This window comes from Podarcis cretensis (genome assembly GCF_951804945.1).
Source record: "Podarcis cretensis genome assembly, chromosome: 3".
Lineage (NCBI taxonomy): Eukaryota > Metazoa > Chordata > Lepidosauria > Squamata > Lacertidae > Podarcis > Podarcis cretensis.
Window position 1 is genome coordinate 3,109,158 of NC_137172.1, and position 23,880 is coordinate 3,133,037.

At 46.1% G+C, this 23,880-nt stretch overlaps 1 protein-coding gene and 2 long non-coding RNA genes across 11 annotated transcripts in view; 2 read left to right on the forward strand and 1 right to left on the reverse strand.

Annotated features, from left to right (window-relative positions):
• Window positions 1-23,880, forward strand: part of PTK2B (protein tyrosine kinase 2 beta) — a 128,197-nt gene that overhangs the window by 94,225 nt on the left and 10,092 nt on the right. For 5 of the 7 annotated variants that reach the window (XM_079968507.1, XM_079968508.1, XM_079968511.1 and 2 more), the window contains 7 exons: window positions 8,583-8,787; window positions 10,315-10,423; window positions 12,539-12,604; window positions 14,330-14,455; window positions 17,586-17,732; window positions 20,975-21,013; window positions 21,878-21,905. In XM_079968507.1, coding sequence (XP_079824633.1) covers window positions 8,583-8,787; window positions 10,315-10,423; window positions 12,539-12,604; window positions 14,330-14,455; window positions 17,586-17,732; window positions 20,975-21,013; window positions 21,878-21,905 — 720 coding nt within the window. The remainder of the gene's footprint in view (window positions 1-8,582; window positions 8,788-10,314; window positions 10,424-12,538; window positions 12,605-14,329; window positions 14,456-17,585; window positions 17,733-20,974; window positions 21,014-21,877; window positions 21,906-23,880) is intronic. The other 2 variants (XM_079968509.1, XM_079968510.1) reach the window with 1 other exon arrangement.
• Window positions 1-23,880, reverse strand: part of LOC307212000 — a 284,098-nt gene that overhangs the window by 77,068 nt on the left and 183,150 nt on the right. The window lies entirely within an intron of this gene.
• LOC307212128 lies at window positions 14,917-17,199 on the forward strand. The gene is made up of 2 exons (XR_013836853.1): window positions 14,917-15,181; window positions 15,217-17,199. It is a non-coding gene; the product is annotated as an uncharacterized lncRNA (long non-coding RNA).

Consider the following 23,880-nt stretch of genomic DNA (forward strand, 5'->3'; position numbering starts at 1 on the left):
GTTAGAGAAGTAGATGTTTATTTCTAAGCACTAAAGGACAAAGGTCCGGGACAGGTTTGCCACTCTAGGAGTGCGATAATTGTTTAGACGGGACACTTCCCGAACTGATTCTTTGGTTTGGGGGGGGGGGTTCCCCGAGTTAGGGGGTAATGAAATGAGGATCCTGAAGCCATAAGAGAAACTCTTTGCTGCCTCTATTTTAGGGTATCTATCAAGAAGGGTTCTAAGAGGTGAGAGCTCAACAGAAGAGAACATGCCAGTCAAGGGCCAAATTCATACCAGTTTCTGGCTGTTCTTTTTGGCGGGTCTGTGAGCTTTTCAAGACCCCTGATGGAAATGCCCCCTGCTGCCCGGAAAAGGCTGTTTACCTTTAAAACATGAAGACGTTGGGTGGTTACCTAGGCACTTCTCACATTCATGCACATACTTACAATTTGGCCCTTGGCACACACCCATGTTGTACTCCCAGCAAACCTCATGGTGAGGGACTCGCTTGGCTTCAAATTTTCCGACTTTCCTTTTTCCACATAGGGACCCATGTGCTCCATCCAGTAATTCTGGTCGCTCGGAACACAGCAGGTGGTGGGCAGCAGGAAGCTTTTCTGAATCGTCCTCGGCATCAGAAGGCTTACTTCTTTTGCTCTTCTTGGCCGAATGCTTCTTCTTACTTAGACTTCTTTCTCCCTTCCACAGTATTCCCTGTGGAATACTGGGAAAGTCTGGGGAGGCAGTTTCTGAGAGGCAGAAAGGTTATAATTGTAAGCATGAGCCCTACCTCCCGAGGATCTGTCATTGGAAACCCAAGGACATGTAGACTGTAATTATGTGTGAGGATGCATAAATGGATTGCTACCCGAATGTGGAACCCTAAATAAGGAGGCCAAAGTGCAAAGGAGCTCCTCACTATTTCGGAAGAGGCCGTAGTGACCATGGGCCTGATTGTTGGTAAAAGGTTTCCAAAGCAGAGGAAACACTGACTAGGCCTGTGGGTTGCAGGGCACAGGAGGCTACCCAGACCCATCTTGGACACAGGACCCACTGTTGAATCATTGGCTGCTCTCAGCACTGCTGCGGTGGCCGCGGAGGTGCCAGGGCGGTCCACAACGTTAGGTGGCGTATCCGGGATGCATTTATTAATATTTTATATTTATTAATAATTAATAATTTATTAATTTATTAATATATTAATTTATTAATATATATATAAAGATGCTTCCTACTTCATATTATAATATCTCATTCAAACCCCTGCAATGCAGAATATGCTGCGGTCCCGTACAGGGATCAAACCAGCAACCTTGGCATTATAGGCACCATGCTCTAACCAATGAGCTATCCAGGCTCTCTAGAATTGTGTGGGACCCCAAGGGTCATTTAGTCCAACCCCTTGCAAAGCAGGAATATGTAATTGTTCCATACAGGGATCAAACCTGCAACCTTGGCATTATTGTCGCCACGCTCTAACCAACTGACGGTTCCGAAATATATGTAAATTATTTATTATTAATGAATTTTATTTTATTTTATTTGTTTATTTATATATTTATCTATAGATTTGTTCAATTAATTAATCAATTTAATCTTGGTATGTGACATCATTCCACTTATTCTCTTTTATTATTATAATGTATATTATCATTATTAATTTTTTTTATTATAATATTTTTTTAAAAAAAATTATTAAATTTAAATCCACTTATTTTATTTATTATTAGTAGTCTTTCTTTTTTTATTATTCTATAATTTATCTATTCATTTTTATTTATTTGTTGTTATTATTATTCTATTATTTATTGTTATTGTTATTTATTACGATCTATGCCAGTATTTTTTGTTCAATTAATTACCACTGTAAGTAGAATTAATTGATGATGCTATAAATTGTCTACCATAACTAATGATGATATGCTATAAATTGTCTACCATAACTAATGATGATATGAAATAATTATTCTTCACTTGACTGTTTGGTTTGTATTTGCCTATAAATTTATTTATTTGCCTCCTAACAAAGGGTCAGGCAGATAGACACAGCTAAATAACTCACAAGCATATAGGGATGGAACAATAGGCAGCCCCACCTGCAATCAAATGGAATCAAAGAAAATCGCTCTCTGGGAATTGTCCCTTTAACTAACACTTTGAAAAACAAAAGGTTATGCTGGAGGCCCAGCAGAAGGAAAATGCTGCCAAAGACAATGTATCCTTGATTGGCCATCCACCAGGTACCTGAATTAACAATGTAGGACGAACTGCCTGTCGTTAAGCGACAATGTATACTGCCTGGAAGCCGGGACAATTGTGATGGGATTTCTTAAACCAGGCAGCAGAATGAGTCAGACTGAAAGAAGGAAATAAAATGTAAGAGTAAAGGACTACACGAAGGGGAAACTTAAGGAGGGGGGAATAAATCAGGAAATAAGGCTCAACACCAGAAACAGAAAGCGGGTAAAAGGCTGCTGACTATAAGGCACACGGCAGGCTAACAAGGAGATAGCTACTAGACCAGCTGCCCGTTATAACTCACTAAACGCAGCCCACATGTTGAGTCAAAATCGGCAGGGAAAGGCTCATGCTTTAGCACGACTCAAAAGGGGGCGGCATTCTTATTTAAGACAATAAGGGACGTCGTCTTCCGCCCGCAGAAGGCTCAGGCGTAACTCCTAGGGCTATCTGCTTTAGCGAGATTCACAAAGATTTGCTTATATGCTTCTATCCCCCAAAGCAAGCCCCTGGATTATTGAAACAAGTTGGAAACAATAACAAAACAAAACAAACAAACAAACAAACAAAAAAACACTAGTTGGGACTTGAAGCTTTCTCCCGAATACTAAGGCTGATTAGTCAATTGGGGGAGGAGCAGAAACCAAAATGCAGCAGCTGCAAGCCAAGAAATGGCAAAACAGAAAAAACGGAAGGCAGGGACTTTTTAAAGAGGCAGCTACAGGCACAAAGAATGGCAAGCAGGGACTTATAAAGAGCGCAGTCTTCAGCTGTGCCTAAGGGCACGAATTGTACCACACAGTAGCCACACATGCATAGGGAATCACGCACATTAGTGCCCCAGTTGGCACTCAAAATGTAAGAGGAGGGAGTGGGTTGAAGAGGAAACATGCTCACTCTACCCACTTGGGGAATCACGCACGCTAGCACTGTCAGTTCAAACGTACCACCAGCCTTAGATATATGTTTTAGGCAGTAGCCCAGTGGCTCTCACAAAATACAATTTAAAAGAAAAAGAGAGGCTGGTGGAAATTCGCTACGCTCTGAATCGCACTTATCCTCAGCAACAGATGAGGCAAGCGCTGAATACAGCTTCAGTACCGAGAGTATAAAACCACTAAGACAGACTCATAAAATTTCACGGGTGGGGGTTAGACGACCTGAACGGCAAGAATATAGATAGGCTGCCCAGCACGTGCTCCCACAACACTCCCCGCGCTCTTACTGCTTTGTTAAAGCCACTGCGGGGAGGGGGAGAAGCAAGCGTTTTGTTTTGTATTTTAAATCACTGACGCAGGAGGAGCGAATGGGGGGGGGGAACCCCCTGGGGAGCTCCAACAAATGTCCCGCAGCAACTCTGGAGAATTACTGCCAAAACAGCTGTGTAAATTGCTCCATCAGCTGTTTGGCGGGAGGCTTAAAAGTAGCTGTGGATAAACGGAAGCGGCCACGGCCACGTGGGCTGAGGCAAAGGGGGGGGGGCGAAATAAAAGCAGGGGTTAAGCCAGTTTTGTGGTAATATTAGTAACTCTGCTGCAGCGGGGCGCAGGGGATCACACATAGATGCACACTCACCCAGCACACACAGCGGCGAAACCAAATTAGGACTGCTTGCACTTGCGCCCGAAATGAGTGGGGGTAGCCAGAAAAGGATACTTTGTGTGTGTGAGCGCGCGTGCGTGTGTGTAACCAGGCACTAGGAATGGGTGAAAGACAGCAGACCAGCAGATTTGGATTTAGAAAATTAGGAACCCCCTACTTAACAACCCTGAAATTAAACCGAACACCAGAAATGGGGGGAAATAGGGAAGTTAGCTCAACGAAAAGTAAACTGAAGCAATTTACATCCAAACAAAGATCCAAACTCACCCAGTACTCTAATCACAAGGAATTAGCTCCAATAGCAATAAACAGCCCCCCCCCCCACTCTAGGCCTTGCGAAATACTTCCCTGGCTTCTGCAGACAGCAAGGAGGTTAGAAACTGCGACGTCTCCAGGGAAGAAAGGGGGTGAGCCAGGGGCTGCCCTGACCTTAAGTGGCCCTAGGAAGGCCCGCCCCTGCCGCCAGCCAATTGGCTGGCGCCACAGGGTATGCTAATTGGGTGAATCCCTGTCTCCTGCGAGGCTGACGCCAGCCTCGCAGAGTGTGGGCGGGGTCGTGATCCCACAACCCCCCCTCCTCCTGAAGGTCGGAAGGGGCATTATGCTTAACTCCTTATAACATTTCTACTAAAGCCTTATAATTTCATTCCAACATTTTTCTGACACTCATTAATTTTACAGTATTTCTATAAATAAACTTTAAACTTTTTCCAATCTTCTTCCACCGTCTCTTCTCCCTGGTCTCGGATTCTGCCAGTCATTTCCATCAATTCCATATAGTTCATCAACCTGGTGATCTTCTGTCCGAGGCTCTTAACTATTTTCCAAGTCCCTTCTGCAGGTCTTCTTCATATTTATACATGCACTTTACTTTGTCTTCTGCTGATCTTGTTCTTAATTTCCTTCCTTTGATGCTGAAGAGTAGATCTCGAGGAAGCTGCGACCTAGCAATGTTTTTATTCCTTCTCGACAGGTCAGCCAAATCTCCATAATTAAAATTAAAATCCAAAAGATATTTCAGGATGTGTTTCAAAATCCCTCCAAATCTGAAAGTCCCCACAACTCCAATCTCCTCCTGACCCAGGTCCAGGTCCCAAAGGTCAGTAAATCCCTGCATGAGGTGATCTATCCAACTTTCCTTCTCCAGTCCAAGCAGGGCTCCAATCCTCAAAATCTGACCTTCTCTGAATTCAATCATAGAAGGCAACAACTTATAGTCATCAAATTGCCTCTGTAAGGCTGGGGCTCTGCACTTGTATTACTTTAGGTTCAACAACAACAACTTTCTCCCTCGCCTTCTCCACAGCCTGCCACGCCAAAGTAGATTCCTGCATCAATTCCTGAACGGCTTCTGTATAGATGTTCACTCTTTGTCCCAAATTAGTCAGTTTTTGTCCCAAGTTATCAATTTTAATAGTCATCAAATCCGTCTTCTTGTGGAGCTGTTCCAATGAATCACTTATCTTACATAATGCAATCACTAAGGCTTCTTCTGTCAACATTCTTAACCTATCCAAGGTCAATCCCTGGTTCTCATGGTTTTTTATCTTGCAGCTGGAGATTCCACCAGCTCAACTCTTGTAACAGTTTCAAAGGCTCCCTCTAGAGGGAAACAATTTCTAATTGTATCAATCCTTTTAAGCACAGTTCAAGCAATAAAATTAGTTTCAATTTTCAGTTACTTTTAAACGCAGAAGGAGACAATGGAAACAATGTATTTCTCTTATTTAACTAGCTGTCAAGATACGTTTTATTCACAGTCAATGAACTTTCCCAAAACATCAGTCTTACTAGCAGCCCGTTTCCAGGTTCAGAGCAGTGGTAATTTAACTTTCTTCACTCTCTCCTGCAGGCTTACACGATCCCAAATTTCCCCCCCCCCTCTTCTCCTGCTTCCAAGGGGGGTTTAATGATTTTAGCCGATGGAAGTTTAATCCTTTACAGAGGACTTTCCAAGGCTTTAGCTTGCAAGCTCTTTGCTTCAATCTGTTTACAAAAGGGGGAGGCGGACTTCCTGTTTGAAACCTCCCCGTTTCAGTACCAAATTAAGACGTTTAAAAATCCAGTTTTCCGTTCTACTCACGGGTAGTTGTTTAGGATCAAATTGTCCACAGGAAAAAGTCAGCGCTCTCCGGCAACAGCAGTGCGGCTTCACTCCGTGAAAGAAGCAGTCAATTCGAAGCACCGCGCCGCTCACACCACGTCGCTCCGGATCCCCGAAACCGGGTCTCCCCGCGAGTAGGGGAGGCGCAAAAGGTGCCAGCCGAATCCCACGTTCACAGGCTCTGAATACATACTTTTGAATGGATTAGTTTTTGTCACAACTGACTATTGATTTGCGAGTGGGAACCACTCCCACTATTGAAACTTACATTGGCCTGAGTTCTTGGTGTGCTTTTTTCTTGGTATATTTATATATTTAATAACAAGAACTTATTTAATGATTGGAGGCGGCGGCAGCAGGATCCGTGCCTGTGTGCTCCGCCTCCATCAGAGGCTGGAAACGGAGGGAACCACATGCAACACACTTAGGAATTGCAAGGGGTATTTGAAGGCAGGGGTTGCCGACGTGGTGCCCCCCAAATGTGGGGGCAGGGCCTATGACTCCCCTTCTCCCTGCCCATTGGCCATGCCATGTGAGGCTGGTGACAGCTCCAGTCGAAAGCTCCTAGAAGCCACCCCATTGGCTGCCCTCGTTTCAAAGGTAGCCAAGGTGGATGAACCTGCTGGGTGTTTGGCTTCCAAGTGGATGATGCGGTGGATTCCTTCAGTAAATAAATTATAATAATGCTGCACATCATTGTGATGTTTGAGACAGCTTTAGAACCGCAGTGGCTGATGGGAAGCCCACAGAAAGTGGCACCCACATCATAGCTGTCAACGTTTCCCTTTTTTAAAGGGAAATTCCCTTATTCCGAATAGGATTCCTCGCAAGAAAAGGGAAAAGCTGACAGCTGTGACCCACATGTGTCACACACAGGAGGAATAAGGATATAGTCTGAATGCTTCACCTATGGGTTTATAAATCATTTGATGTGTCAAGACGATTAGATGTTGTTCATATTGCAGTTGTTATTTTGAACGGAATGTAATTCAGACAAATGAGATTTTGGGACGCAGAAACCAAGTAAATAATCAAACCATCAATTCTAGCAATGATATAATTTGGCATTTGAATGACTGGGATTAGTAATTGTATTATAATTTGGCGTTGTTATAGTGTGAGGCTACCAATGGATTATTGTAATTGAAAACTGATAAAAATTATTGTCCAAAAAACCCCCCAGAAGTGGCATCCACAGGACTATAAATCACACAGGCTTATATAGAGGGATTTCTCCAATTTAGCTTTACACGTGCGTAGAAATTATGTCACATTCTCAGAGGACAAGCACATCTCTAGTATCGGAGATGGATGCCAGATCCCGTGAGAGGAACAGGGCACCTCCTCTCTTATCAGGCTAGCTCAAGGCCATGTTTTGCAGAAATATTCCCGACACATTCTTAATACAGTCTGTGTATGCAGATTCTCCCACCAGTATATAATAATAATAATAATAATAATAATAATAATAATAATAATAATAAATAATAATAATAATTTATTATTTATACTCCGCCCATCTGGCTGGGCTTCCCCAGCCACTCTAGGCGGCTTCCAACAAAACACTAAAATTCAATAACCTATTAAACATTAAAAGCTTCCCTAAACAGGGCTGCCTTCAGATGTCTTCTAAAAGTCTGGTAGTTGTTGTTCTCTTTGACATCTGGTGGGAGGGTGTTCCACAGGGAGGGCGCCACTACCAAGAAGGCCCTCTGCCTGGTTCCCTGTAACTTGGCTTTTCGCAGTGAGGGTACCTCTTCACACGCTTTTTCTTTCTTTTTTTGTAAATCTCTTCACATTCTCGGTAGTGGCGCCCGCCCTGTGGAACGCCCTTCCAGTAGATGTCAAAGCGATAAACAACTACCTGACATTCAGAAGACATCTTAAGGCAGCCCTGTTCAGGGAAGTTTTTAACGTGTGATATTTTACTGTATTTTTGGTTTCTATGGAAGCCGCCCAGAGTGGCTGGGGAGGCCCAGCCAGATGGGCGGGGTATAAATAATAAATTATTATTATTATATTATTATTATTATTTAGATTAGCCTTCAAACTTCATTCCCAATGCAGCGGAGGTGCTGCTGCGCTGCCATGAACCAAGCGCACCCCACCATCCCCATAACTTGATTAACTGCCCTTCCCCAATTCCTCCAAAGAAAATCTCCTGGGTTGCAACACAGAAATGACAGGCCTGAAAATAAACAACCAATAACAAATACATTGTTGTTGTTGTTTAGTCGTTTAGTCGTGTCCGACTCTTCGTGACCCCATGGACCAGAGAACATTAATCGTCCCCAAAGGCACATCAAATGGCCATGGATCAGCCATCACTTAAAAGTGTAGCAAGCTGATGCTGTTGGCAAAACCCCAGGAGCATTATAAAAGGCTACCCACAGGTGCAATGAATCACATCAATTTTCAGGACATTTATCCAAATTCCAAAATCTAGCAATGAGAATACAAACAGTAGCCGTCTTGTCAGAAAACGTAAATAAAGCAATTGAAATCTAATTCAGTATTCAACCCCCTTCCCCCCAGGTACAGAGATTTAAATAGGTAAATCAGCTTGGTTTCTTGCTGGTGCAGTTTCGTGTCTCCCACCAATTCCTGCATCTCTCTCCCACGCTCTTTTCTCTTCCTGATTTCCCCACCTCAGCCGTCTGCATGTGGGAAATCCTCAGCTATGGGAAGCAGCCCTTCTTCTGGCTGGAGAACAAGGACGTGATTGCAGTGCTTGAGAAGGGCGACCGCCTACCCAAGCCCGACGCCTGCCCTCCCATCCTCTACGCTCTGATGACCCGCTGCTGGGATTATGACCCCAGCGACAGGCCCAAGTTCAAAGAGCTGGTCTGCAGCTTGAGGTGAGTAGGAGGTTAAGCTTGTGGTTACCAGATTTTTTTCAATGAATCCGGGGACATTTTTATTTTATTTTTTGAAGCTGAGTAGCAACAGGGAGCTAGGGATGCGGGTGGCGCTGTGGGTTAAACCACAGAGCCTAGGACCTGCCGATCAGAAGTTCAGCAGTTCGAATCCCCGCAACGGGGTGAGCTCCCATTGCTCGGTACCTGCTCCTGCCAACCTAGCAGTTCGAAAGCACGTCAAAGTGCAAGTAGATAAATAGGTACTGCTCCGGCGGGAAGGTAAACAGCGTTTCCGTGCGCTGCTCTGGTTCGCCAGAAGCGGCTTAGTCATGCTGGCCACATGACCAGGAAGCTGTATGCCGGCTCCCTCGGCCTGTAAAGTGAGATGAGCGCCGTAACCCCAGAGTCAGTCACGAGTGGACCTAATGGTCAGGGGTACCTTTACCTTTACCTTAGCAACAGGGAGTCAGTAGTGGGGATGGTGTGGCAAAAATCCTGGGCCCAAGCACACATGCATATTGTGTAAAGGTGCAAAGCTCTTCTTTAGCACCCTGTGAAACATAAATGCGCAGAGGTTTTTTAAAACTGGGCTACTCTCGAGCCTTCCCCGATCTCCTGCCCACTTCCCCCTTTGTTTTGACAAAAGGGCTTTGTACCTTGCCTGACAGAGAAAGCGCTCACGTTGCACCCCTCCTGGGCAACAACCGCCCACCCGCAACTCCTGAGCCTCCCCTGATCTGTCAAAACAAAGGGGGCAGAGGGCAGGAGATCTGTACCGCCGGATGTCCCCGGTTCCCCTTCAGCAGTGGCAGTAGCAGCGAGCAGCTCCTGAAGCCAGCCAGAGCCAACTGCGCTACCAGGCTGGCTCCGGGGTGCTGACTGCCGCTACCACATTTCCTGGGGACAGATTTGCAAATCTGGGGACATTCCAGGGATGGAATTTGTCCAGGGACAGATTTGCAAATCCGGGGACTGTCCCCGGGAACCGGGGACATCTGGTAAACCTAGGTTAGGCCTCACCGCCTCCGTTGAGACTCCCTGGCCTTACAAATCTGAAATCTGCATTAGGGAAAGCAACATTCTTCAAGCTGAATAAATCACATAAGCAAAGTGGCAGAATTCCCTTGGTTCCACAGACTCCATTCCACAAAATAAGTGGTTTCCCATAGCACAATTCATTTTCTGAACACTGGAGTAAACTAAGCTTAAGACACACTGAAATTAATGAACACGACTAAGTTATGTCCATTCCTTTCAGTGGGCCTACTCTGAGTCTACCTGAATTGAATACCGTCCATTGTTTGGTTGGAGAACTGCCTTACAGGATTTGGATAAGTGCGAATTTCAAATGATGGCAGTGTTTCGGTTCGCGCGTTGATTTGAGAAGTGCAAGCTAAGAGTAAAAGGCAAACAAAACCCAATTCCTCTCCCATTCCTGTTAAACAAAATGAATGAAACCCCCAGAGAAAACTTTGCAGGCAGTTGTTCTGCCAAGCTGAATTGCTCTCTTCCCTTTTTTGATTGCAGTGACGTTTACCAGATGGAGAAAGAGATTGCACGGGAGCAAGAGAGGAACAACCGCCACCGGCCCCCCAAAATCATGGAGCCCCCCTCTTTGCAGGAGCCCCCTCCAAAGGTGAGAAATGTTCATATGCACAAAGACAGGCTCCAAGCACAGGCCACTCTTTTGCCGTTGTTGTTGTTGTTGTTTAGTCGTTTAGTCGTGTCCGACTCTTCGTGACCCCCTGGACCAGAGCACACCAGGCTCTCCTGTCTTCCACTGCCTCCCGCAGTTGGGTCAAACTCATGTTGGTAGCTTCAAGAAGACTGTCCCACCATCCCGTCCTCTGTCGTCCCTTTTTCCTTGCGCCCTCCATCTTTCCCAGCATCAAGGTCTTTTCCAGGGAGTCTTCTCTTCTCATGAGGTGGCCAAAGTCTTGGAGCCTCAGCTTCAGGATCTGTCCTTCCAGTGAGCACTCAGGGCTGATTTCCTTCAGAATGGAGAGGTTGGATCTTCTCGCAGTGAACGCAATGGCAAGAGTCTTCTATGTTATGTAAGTCTTCTATAAAGACTTACAACACCTTATAGAAGTGACACCAAAGAAGGATGTTCTTCTCATTATAGGGGATTGGAATGCTAAAGTAGGGAATCAAGAGATAAAAGGAACAACTAGCAAGTTTGGCCTTGGAGATCAAAACGAAGCAGGGCAAAGGCTAATAGAGTTCTGTCAAGAGAACAAGCTGGTCATCACAAACACGCCTTTCCAACAACACAAGAGACGACTCTACACATGAACATCACCAGATGGGCAGCATCAAAATTGATTATATTCTCTGCAGCCAAAGATGGAGAAGCTCTATACAGTCAGCAAAAACAAGACCTGGAGCTGACTGTGGCTCAGATCATCAGCTTCTTATAGCAAAATTCAAGCTTAAACTGAAGAAAGTAGGAAAAACCACTGGGCCAGTAAGATACAATCTAAATCAAATCCCTTATGAATACACAGTGGAAGTGAGGAACAGGTTTAAGGATTTAGATCTCTTGATTCCCTACTTTAGCATTCCAATCCCCTATAATGAGAAGAACATCCTTCTTTGGTGTCAATTCTATAAGGTGTTATAAGTCTTCATAGAAGACTTACATAACATAGAAGACTCTTGCCATTGTGTTCCGTCAAATTCTTCCATGGGAAAAGTTCTTCCAAGTGGAAGAGAAAAATTCATAGGCCTTGGACACCTCGCCGGAGTTTTCGCTGGATCTCATTTGCTTATTATTTTTTCTTTGTTTGCTTAATTGAACTTTTGGCATTTGTTGGGTTCCTCAGGACTCATAGAATTGCAGAGTTGGAAGCAAATATTTATTTATCTGAAATTCATATAAACCGCTTCATATTTTTTAAACAAAATCTGTAAGAGGTATACAACTTTTTTTTAAAAAAACACAATATAATAAAGACCAGAAGAAAACATAAAACCCGGAGGGCACTAGGAAAATGGTTGCTCTTGGCTCTTGATTTTGGCCTTAACTTTGGGGCACCGGTTGGCCGCTGTGAGAACAGGACACTGGATTTGGTGGGCCACTGGCCTGATCCTGCAGACCGGGCATCCCCAGCCTTTAGCCCTCCAGATGTTTTGGACTACAATTCCCATCATCCCTGACCACTGGTCCTGTTAGCTAGGGATCATAGAAAGTGTCCTTTCCTACTTCATTACGGTGTGGTACACTGTTTTGACCTCATCTGATAGGAAGTGCCTACAGAGGGTGGTGAATACAGCACAAGATATTATGGACTGTCCCGTGAATCCGCTGGATGAAATAGCAGAAAAACGTTGCCTCAGGAGAGTGAGGAAAATTCTCAGGGATGATTCACACCCTGGCCGGCACTTTCTTGATCTCCTACCCTCGGGCATAAGATATAGAAGCAGGATTAGTCGCACCAACAGGGTAAAGAACAGCTTCTATCCGTGGGCTGTTAGGCTGCTGAATGAAAAGATAACAACAGGGCAAGTGATTTTTGGGTTTGGTGGGTGTGCGTCAGTAAACGAGGGGAATTAAGAGAGCTGAGTGGGGGGTGCTCGTGTAATCTCACTGTATACATGTTGTACAAGTGACAATAAAGTATTTCAATTTCAATTTCAATATATATTTATATATTGGGTGTTTGTTTTTTTAATGGGTGAAAGAGCCAAATCCATGCTTTGTTTCCCAATATTTCTTTGACGCTCACCAAGCCTCCCTTCTTCTCCCCAGCCAAGCAGACCAAAGTACAAACCGCCCCCCCAGACCAACCTGCTGGCCCCCAAACTGCAATTCCAGGTAAGACCAGGAATTTCCCGTTTGTCTCGCCAGACTCGTGTTGACTGTTGCATTTTTGTTTCTGCCGAGCCAAAGATGAGTGCTTTTCCTGCTGAATTTCTAGCAGCTGCTTGATGCTTGTCAGGAATTCCTGCAGCTGCCAGAACAAGACTTCTGATCTTTCTGTTTATCGCTTCGAATTCCTTCCCAGAATCTGGTTTTAAACCCTTGAGCTTGCTGCCCAACAAAATCTTGCCGGTGCCAGCCTGCCAGCCAGCCATGCCCATATCCTAGAGCAGGCATAGGCAAACTCAGCCCTCCAGATGTTTTATAATAATAATAATAAAATAATAAAATTTTATTTATATCCCGCCCTCCCCAGCCAATGCCGGGTTCAGAGCGGCTAACAACAGTAAAATAATACAGCATTCTAAAATCAATTCATTATAACATCAGTTCAAATCAAATTGATGGCAACTATTTTTGGGACTACAACTCCCATCATCCCTAGCTAACAGGACCAGTGGTCAGGGATGATGGGAATTGTAGTCTCAAAAAACATCTGGAGGGCCGAGTTTGCCTATGCCTGTCCTAAAGACTCTGTTCCATTCCTCCCCCCAACGTTTTTGGAGCAAAATAGCAACCATTTGCATCGTCAGCCACCGCTCACATCAAGCTGGTTGCCCCTTTTGGAACGGGATTTCCAAAATTTCTGGTCTGAAAATCCTGAGGGAATGCCCACTACTTCCCCTTACCCGGATGTAAGATGTGTAGGAATAACAGAGGACGACGGGAGGTTGGATGCAAGTGAGTTGTGCGTGAGGAAGCTGGCAAGCCTGCTCCAAGCGGCTTAGTCATGCTCCAAGCAGGCAGCCGACTAGCTGTGCAGTAAGGTAAAGGTAAAGGGACCCCTGACCATTAGGTCCAGTCATGGCCAACTCTGGGGTTGCGGCGCTCATCTCGCTTTACTGGCCGAGGAAGCCGGCATACAGCTTCCGGGTCATGTGGCCAGCAGGACTAAGCCGCTTCTGGCGAACCAGAGCAGTGCATGGAAACGCCGTTTACCTTCCCACCTATTTATCTACTTGCACTTTGACGTGCTTTCGAACTGCTAGGTTGGCAGGAGCAGGGACTGAGCAACGGGAGCTCACCCCGTCGCGGGGATTCGAACCGCCGACCTTCTGATCGGCAAGTCCTAGGCTCTGTGGTTTAACCCACAGCGCCACCCGCGTCCCTCTTAGCCGTGCAGAGGCTCCTTTTATTAGCAGAAGTCAACAATTGGAGACAGTAGTGAAACCATTCTGAACATGACGTATGTCCATCTAAGCACATTTCCAGCGTTGTCAAATACACGTGTCAGCAGGTGTTTCCCTAAAATGGTTTCCCCAATACTTGATTACATCTGCGTCCCCGCTCACACTCCAGCCAAGCTAGTAACCAAATCTGTGAGAGGTCAAATGGTCAGGGGGAAAATCCTGTTTGCTAGCCAAGAGGCCACAAGTTTATAGAGCGTGGACGCAAGGCTCCTTGGCACACTGTGGCATGCCGGGTGCGAGGTGTGCCTCAGCACAAGTGGAGCGTCACTCCTACAAAATGGCATGGCTGCCCCCGTCGCACACAGACGGCCTCTTTCTCCTTCCTCTGCCTGCTGTTTTTCTCTCGTGCAAAAGTCTCCTGAGCCCTGTTTGTGCGCCTATGCTGTGTCTAGAGTTTTGTGCCCGCTGCATTCTGCTTACGCCTCCCCAGGTGCCCGAGGGTCTGTGTGCCAGCTCGCCAACGCTCACCAGCCCCATCGAGTACCCGTCTCCCGTCAACTCCTTGCACACCCCGCCGCTCAACAGGCACAACGTCTTCAAGCGCCACAGCATGCGGGTAAGACGGGGCTGATGGGAAGCCTGGCACCCGTTCTGCACTTGTAAGAACTGAGCCATTTCCTTTTCGGGGACTGCTAGAACCATTCTTGTGCAGACAAGCCTGTCTAGACGCTTAGAAACCTAGTGCGAGATTTCACCTGGGTGGAATCTGCACACATATTTTTTAAAACCGTGAAAATGCTTTATTTTAAAACGTTTTGAAAAATACATTGAATTTTGCATAGCTCACTGTCGCCATCTAGCACCACATCTGCATATTGCACTTTACAACACGTTTAAAACATTTTATTTGCAGCTGTGTAGCTGAGTCCCTGGTTTTGGTTATATTAGCTTTTTGGAATTTTTTAACTGTTGCTGATTCATTTTTGGCATCAAGAACATTTTCTTGTTTTGTCTTTTTTGCTTCGAGGTTTCTTTGAGCTATCAAGCCGTGTATAAATTTTATAAAATAAATTCAAAAATGAGAGAGAGAGAGAGAGAGAGAGAGAGAGAGAGAGACCACAAGACCCCTCTGGTCCAGCCCTCTCTTATCCCAGCGTGGCCATCCACACAACCAGCTATCATGGATGCTTTAGCGAAGATTCCCCGCCTTGCAGGGGCTGGACTAGATGACCCCTGAGGTCCCCTTTCATCTCCACGATTCTATGAATCTCAGCATCTGGGAAGCACATAAGCAGGACACAAAGGCAGCAGCCATCTCCCTGTTTGTGATTCCTAGCAGCTGGTGTTCGGAGGGGAAGGGAAGCAGCTCAGCCACAGGACACCTGCTTTGCATGTAGAACGTCCCAGTGGTTCAGTTCCCAGTGGCAGCTGCCGGTAGGGCTGGGATGAGACTGCTGCTGCCAATCAGTGTGGACCGTGCTGAGTTATATGGGCCCAAGTTCTCACTTGGTTTAAGGCAGATTCCTATGTTGTATACCACCCCCAAGACAAATCTTGGAGGGGCTATGAAGGATAATAATAATAATAATTTATTATTTGTACCCCGCCCATCTGGCTGGGTTTCCCCAGCCACTCTGGGTGGCTTCCAACAAAGATTAACAATACACTAAAATGTCACACATTAAAAACTTCCCTGAACAGGGCTGCCTTCAGATGTCTTCTAAATGTCAGGTAGTTGTTTATCTCCTTGACATCTGATGGGAGGGCATTCCACAGGGCGGGTGCCACCACCGAGAAGGCTCTCTGCCTGGTTCCCTGTAGCTTTGCTTCTCGCAATGAGGGAACCACCAGAAGGCCCTCGGAGCTGGACCTCAGTGTCCGGGCTGAATGATGGGGGTGGAGACGCTCCTTCGGGTATACTGGACTGAGGCCGGATACCTCAGACAGAAGGAGAGCATTCCCCCGTCTCCCTAATTCATTTAACCCCCACCCAGCAAAATGAACTGTTCCACATTTCTCTCTCTGAATTCTCAGTAGAGAAATGGGGGGTGGGACAGGACATGTGTTTCCAAAGCTTTTGATTTTGGGGGTGGTTGAATGCGTACCGCGCTGAACAATGATTTTGCACCATTCATGAAAAAAAAGGCTTTGGATTTCCCAGGCGACGCGCAATCCAGCAGGTGGTTGGACTAGGCCTTGCCATGTCTGTGTTGTGTTCGCCCCACACATCCCCTTGGTAGCTCTGAGGGGCTGGGGTCCTGAGCGCACCCTCTCAATCTCATGACAAGCAACACACCGGCAGAGACACCCTTCTAGCGATACGGCGGACAGAGCCTTAAGGGTGCTGAAATAGATTGCAGAGCAAACTAAGCCTGTGCCCCCAATGAGAGCTCTGAAGCAGGCCGCCATTCAACCGGTGCAGCCGCACTCCTTGCTGCAGTGTGAGAGGAGGCACTGCAACTGTTGGAAGGGCACACCCTTGTCGCATAGCCTTTGTCGTTTGTCCTGCCACCTTCGCCGCTTACGCAAATGCTTTCCCCGATTCGCTAATATCGTCCCCCGACTGCCACTCACCCCGTTGCTCCTAGCTCTCCTCTGCCCAGTTCAGACGTCATATTTGTTCTGCAAAGTTCCAGAAGGCTCAGTGGCTCTTTTAACCCGGGACTGCTTCCATGGGAGGTGAGGAGAAAAGAGGAGCAAACGCTGTCCTGTGGTTCTGTGAACCCACTTTCTAGCTGAAACTCCCCAGTAGCTCTGTAAGGACATTTCTGGAGAACTTTCTAGAGGAGGTGCAGAAACCCAGTGCACAACAGTTAGCAGGAAATGCCCTATGGGCAAAGCCACTTTGGAGCAGAAATAGTGAGAACGTGCTCCTGTGTGCAATTTCAAATCTCTTGGTCTCTGGGGAAGAGATTCCAGCAGTAAAAGAAATGTGAAGCTGCACCCTTAGAGATGAACACGGTTCTTCTGTGAATGGAGGGCTCATCCAAACTTGGCCCTAACCATATTTCAATCGTAAAAAGGTAAAGGGACCCCTGACCATTAGGTCCAGTCGTGGCTGACTCTGGGGTTCCAGCGCTCATCTCGCTTTATTGGCCAAGGGAGCCGGCGTACAGCTTCCAGGTCATGTGGCCAGCAGGACTAAGCCGCGTCTGGCGAACCAGAACAGTGCACGGAAACGCCATTTACCTTCCCGCTGGAGTGGTACCTATTGATCTACTTGCACTTTGACGTGCTTTCAAACTGCTAGGTTGGCAGGAGCAGGGACTGAGCAACGGGAGCTCACCCCGCCGTGGGGATTTGAACCGCCGACCTTCTGACTGGCAAGCCCTAAGCTCTGTGGTTTAACCCACAGCGCCACCCGCGTGCACCCATTATTTCCCCCCAGGTTTGAGAGCTTCCGCTCACTGTTTTCCGCAGGTGTGCCTTGTGAAATTCCAATCCTGTGTCCCGGATTGAAACACAGTTAGACAAAATTCCTCTTCAGATCTTCCACGCATCTGAGAAGATCAAATTTAGCTGGGAATATCAGGTTTTTGCAAGGCACAGTTGCTCCACAATTCTATGATTAATCCCTGGGACTTGCGAGAAATTGGGGGTGAACCTGGGAGTTGCTAGCACAAGAGAAGCGAGGCTTCTGGGAGTTGCTGGCACAAGAGAAGCGAGGCTTCTGGGAGTTGCTGGCACAAGAGAAGCGAGGCTTCTGGTCGCTCACTGTTCTTCTTCCCATGCTTTTGCCTGCAAAGGAGGAGGACTTCCTCCGGCCCAGCAGCCGAGAAGAAGCCCAGAAGCTCTGGGAGATGGAACGGGCCAAGATGAGGCAGATCCTGGACAAGCAGCACAAGCAGATGGCGGAGGACTACCAGTGGTTGCGGCAGGAGGAGAAGGCCCTGGTGAGTCCACCTAAGCGGCGATACGGGCGGCCACAGGGATGGCCACTGGCAAACCTGAGATCCGTTTCCTTCTAGCCTGCCCATAGCAGGCGAAGCCCCCTCTTTCTTTAACATCTGTTAACAATTTATATTGTATTCTCGGTTTCTTCCCCTGCCAGGCATATCTTGAAATTCCTTTTTGCCATTCTTTAAAAATTGCTGCCCCCTTGATTATAGGAATTGATTGAAACAAAAATAACATCTTTGGTAGCACATTCATTTTTATAGTTGAAATCCTTCCCCAAAATGATAATTTCATTCTTCCCCATATTTCCATGTCTCTCTTAATTCCATTCCACAGTTATTTTGAAATAAATCTATATTTATAGATTTATATTTACATATAATCTATATTTATAGATTTATATTTACGGTACATATAATCTATATTTATAGATTTATATATTATAATATATTATTATATAGATAGATAGATAGATTTATAAATCTATAAATCATTGTGGTTAACCAGATTCCTAAATACTTAACTTTTTAAACTTTTTTAACGACTTCTATGCCAATTTCCTGCTGCAACATATCAACCAAGTCTTGTTCCATATTTTTAACTAATATTTTAGTCTTGCTTTTGTTTAATTTAAAACCTGCTACTTGTCCAAATTGTTCTATTTCTTTAATAACTTCTTTGGCATTATTTAATGGTTCTTCTATAGTTAGTACCAAGAAGAATTGATTTCAGACACATGGAGAGGAGCTCAACATAGCACTAAGCAGACTGCTCTGCCCTCTCCTCTCCATGGGATTCTCCTGTCAGCCCCAAAACCAATTGTGGGGGGGGGGGACAGGAAGGGCCTGTTGCAGACTTCCTTGCATGGGCTTACACTGGGGGGACCCGAAATTGCACCCAGCCCATGGATTTGGGAGTTGCCAAATAGTGGGGAAGATTAACCTACCAGAGGAAGCTTACTCGCCTCCTGATCAGGGACGGGGAACAGATTTGGTTCTGTTCGCATTTTAACGCAAATCCGCCCAGTTTGCACTTTCCCGAAACAGCGGCACATGAGCTCGGATGCAAGTATCCTCTGGAATTTACATTTCTCCGAATTTTGCAGTGAAATTATGCAGCCGCAGGGTGTGTAAAAATGCATACGTTACAGGGACACGTGCCTTAAAAATGCACGCGTTCATGAAAATAAACGTGCAGTGTGTTAGGGAAAACCGCTAGCCAAAATGTATTGGTGAAGAGAAACATGCACTAAAAAAAATATTGTCTTGTTTATTGGTTGAATTTGTATATCGCCCTTCATCCTCAGATCTCAGGGTGGTTCGTAACATAAAAATGCAAGATTAAAAACATGAAATGCATAATAAGAACAAGGAGAAACAACCAGAAACCAATGACACACACAACCCAAATTATCAAGGTTTAATGGGGAGAGAGAGAGAGAGAGAGAGAGAGAGAGAAATTGCCAAAAATTAGGCAAACTGAATTTAAGGCGGGGGAAAAGAGAAGCTGGAAGTAATTTAAAAAAGCCTGGGAAACTACCGTATTTTTCGCTCTATAAGACGCACCAGACCACAAGACGCACCTAGTTTTTGGAGGAGGAAAACAAGAAAAAAAATATTCTGAATCTCAGAAGCCAGAACAGCAAGAGGGATCGCTGTGCAGTGAAAGCAGCAATCCCTCTTGCTGTTCTGGCTTCTGGGATAGCTGCGCAGCCTGCATTCACTCCATAAGACGCACACACATTTCCCCTTACTTTTTAGGAGGGAAAAAGTAAGTCTCATAGAGACAAAAATACGGTAACCTACCAGAGGAAGCTTTTTCGCCTCCTGATCAGGGACGGGGAACAGATTTGGTTCTGTTCGCATTTTAACGCAAATCCGCCCGGTTTGCACTTTCCCGAAACAGCGGCACATGAGCTCGGATGCAAGTATCCTCTGGAATTTACATTTCTCCGAATTTTGCAGTGAAATTATCCAGCCGCAGGGTGTGTAAAAATGCATACGTTACAGGGACACATGCCGTAAAAATGCACACATTCATGAAAATAAACGTGCAGTGTGTTAGGGAAAACCGCTAGCCAAAATGTATTGGTGAAGAGAAACATGCACTAAAAAAATTATTGTTTTGTTTATTTGTTGAATTTGTATACCGCCCTTCATCCGCAGTGCTCAGGGTGGCTCGCAACATAAAAATGCAAGATTAAAAACATGAAATACATAATAAAAACAACCAGAAACCAATGACACCCCCCCCCCTAATCATCAAGGTTTAATGGGGACCCTAATAAAAAGAGAGAGAGAGATTGCCAAAAATTAGGCAAACTGAACTTAAGGCGGGGGAAACGAGAAGCTGCAAGAAATAATAGAAGCCTGGGAGACTAATTCATTCCTGTTTGTGATGCCAACTGAGGAGGTTTGTTAAGAAGAACCGAAGAACCGTGGCCCTAGAAAACAAGGGACTAGCAGTAATAGAGTACTGTACAGCGGTTACGTACTTACTTTGTTCTGGAGGTCCGTTCTTAACCTGAAGCACCACTTTAGCTAATGGGGCCTCCTGCTGCTGCCACGCCGCCATTGCGCGATTTCTGTTCTCATCCTGAAGCAAAGTTCTTAACCCGAGGTATTATTTCTGGGTTAGCGGAGTCTGTAACCTGAAACGTATGTTACCTGAAGTGTCTGTAACCCGAGGTACCACTGTACAGTGGACGCTCTGTTTGTGAACGTGATCTGTGCGGGATGCACGTTCGCAACCCACAGCGTTCGCAAGCCGCGTTTGTGCACGCGTGGGTTGCGATTTGGCGCTTCTGCGCATGTGCGACCGCCGAAACCCGGAAGTAACCTGTTCTGGTACTTCATGGTTTTGGCTGTCCGCAACCCGAAAAAACACAACGTGAAGCATCTGTAACCCGAGGTATGACTGCACAGTGGTACCTCAGGTTAAGTACTTAATTCGTTCCGGAGGTCTGTACTTAACCTGAAACTGTTCTTAACCTGAAGCACCACTTTTGCTAATGGGGGCCTCCTGCTGCCGCCGTGCCACCGGAGCATGATTTCTGTTCTCATCCTGAAGCAAAGTTGACCTGAAGCACTATTTCTGGGTTAGTGTAGTCTGTAACCTGAAGCGTATGTAACCTGAAGCGTATGTAACCTGAGGTATGACTGTATTAAGTCCCTGTCTGGACACCCCCTCCGAATCATTCATTGCAACTGCTGATGTTTGCTGCTTTCTTCTGCCACAGGACCCCATGGCGTCTGTGAACAGCCACACCTACCCCCCAGTAAGTCCATAGGCCACAACTCTCCGGCTGCCCTCTGCTCACTCTCCTAACTTTCCTAACTTCTCCTGGCAAAAAAATGATAAAGTGAGGGGGAAATAATCACGGCCACATCACTTGAACAGACACCCTCTGCAGCGGCTTCGGGGCTACCCTCTTCCCCATGGGCCTCTGACTCTAAGTCTTGGTGCTCCAACAGGGCTCTGTTGCTCTTCTGAACTCTCTGAGCTTCTGCGATCCTTGGTCTTCTGCTTCCCTCGCCTTGCCTCTTTTCCCCAGGGCCACACTCCCTCCTGAGGGCCGCAGGTCGGAAGCAAAAATGGGCGGAGCCACAAATGCAATTTTTTTTTTCTAAAGTGGGATGGTTTCTGCACACCCACCCCTCTCTCTTCCACCGCAAGGGGTAGAGTTCAAGGACAAAGTCCAGCCAGGCAAAAACACTGAGGGAGGGTGTGAAGTGGGGACAGTGAGAGGTGTGGCCTGGGGGGGGCAAGAGCCATACAAGGAGGGCTGGAGGGAAGAAGAAGAAGAAGAAGAAGAAGAAGAAGAAGAAGAAGAAGAAGAAGATTAAACAACAAAATATTAAAAATACATTAAAACAGTATTTGGCCCCCACCCCTGAAAGACACCAAAATTGCTTCTTCCCATATAAAAGGCAGCTCTCAACAATGGTCTCGGAGCATGATCTCTGATTTCTCTGCTTCTGCTTCTCAATTCCAACTAATTTCTCTCCTTTCTAGATTAAACTCATGCTTACTAAAGTGTCAGCCCCACTGAGCACTGCTGGCTTTAGTTCTGAGATGACGTGCATTGGATTTATGCTGCATGCGTCAAAACCATGTGACTCAATGCCCCTTTTCTTTTCAGAAACTCCCCGAGAAGGAGGCAGGATACAGTGAGTATCTACCTCAATTTGCCCTTCCGTAGTTCAGCCGCGCAAGTTGTCGTGCTCATGATTCCAGGCGTTTCACGATGGAGAGAACTTGAGTTCCCCGTCAGTGTGGTCAAGGAAGCTTAACCACCTTCCCTGCACCTAGTGCAGCGTGTCTTGCTATAGAATAAAATTGTAAGGCTGTCGTCACGTCGCGCTGCTCCCACCACCCTCAGGCACCCCTTCCAACGGCAGCGCAAGTCTTACTATAGAATAAAATTGTAAGGCTGTCGTCACGTCACGCTGCTCCCACCACCCTCAGGCACCCCTTCCAACGGCAGCGCGAGTCTTACTATAGAATAAAATTGTAAGGCTGTCGTCACATCGCGCTGCTCCTACCACCCTCAGGCACCCCTTCCAACAGCAGCGCAAGTCTTACTATAGAATAAAATTGTAAGGCTGTCGTCACGTCGCGCTGCTCCCACCACCCTCAGGCACCCCTTCCAACCGCAGCGCAAGTCTTACTATAGAATAAAATTGTAAGGCTGTCGTCACGTCGCGCTGCTCCCACCACCCTCAGGCACCCCTTCCAACCGCAGCGCAAGTCTTACTATAGAATAAAATTGTAAGGCTGTCGTCACGTCGCACTGCTCCCACCACCCTCAGGCACCCCTTCCAACCGCAGCGCAGTAGCAGAACAGCAGGCCCCTGAGCAAGGCAAGCTGCTGAGGAGGGGGGGCGTTGAAAGGGGGGGCGTTATTTCAGAGTGCCATGTGCACCACCGCTTTCCAACACACCCCCTGCCATAAACATGGAGACAGCGCAGGCTTAAGAAGGGGCATTGTTCAAAGATGGGTTGGAGGGGCTTCATAGTGCGATTTGAGGGTGAGCTATGGAGGGAGAGGCAAGAAGTGGGTGGGGTGTAAAAGGAGGGGGTTGGTCAAGTGTAAATGGAGGGGGTTCACCAGGGGTGGAGGAAGGACTGTGGCAAAGGGTAGAGGGGTCAGCCGGGTTGGTGAGTGGAGTGGGCAGAGGATGGGTGAAAGATACTTGGAGTCGAGAGTGGATTTCATGCTCGTTATTCAGCTCATAGTGGTGAGGAGGAATGGAAGTTCCCCCAGAATGTCTGCTTTATATACATTATTTACACAATGGGCCCCACGTGATTGGCTAATTCCAGGATTCTCCTGTAGGCCAAGCAGGTTGTGGATTCACTTCCACCTGGAGCTGGATTGGGTGGCTCCTGTGGACCAATCGAACTGCTGCATTCTGGGTCCTATTGTTCTAGGACCAATCAGACTGCTGCATTCTGGATCCTATTGTTCTAGGACCAATCAGCCTGCTGCATTCTGTTTTTTTTTTTTTTTTTATTAATTTTTTAGAAAAGTTTTCTTTTACAAATTTAAATAAGACATTCACATCAACCATCATGTCAAATTCTTTTGGACTTCCCCCCGCTTCCTCCACAATCCTCATGATTTTATATCTATTTCACATTTCCTTTATAATTGTATTGCCAGTTAATTAAACTTTACAACTCTTATCCCTCCCACAATACCCTTTCTCATCACAAAGCCTCTTTAAAACCAACTAGCGTTGTCTGTTCATCACAAATATTTTCCAGATAAATCGTAAACTTTCTCCAGTCCTGTGTGAACTTGTGATCTTTCTGGTATCTAATTTTTCCTGTCAGTTTGTCTAGTTCCGCAAAATCCATCAATTTCCGTCTCCATTCTTCCAATGTTGGTAATTCTTCTTGTTTCCATTTTTGAGCCATTAAAATTCTTGCCGCAGTCACTGCATATTGAAAAAGTTTATGATCAATTCTATTAATTTCTCTTCCTGTGATTCCTAACAAGAAAGCTTCTGGTTTCTTCACAAATGTATATTTAAACATTCTTTTCAACTCATTATATATCATTTCCCAGAAGCCTTTTACTTTCTTACACTCCCACCACATATGATAAAATGTCCCTTCCCTCTCTTTACACTTCCAACA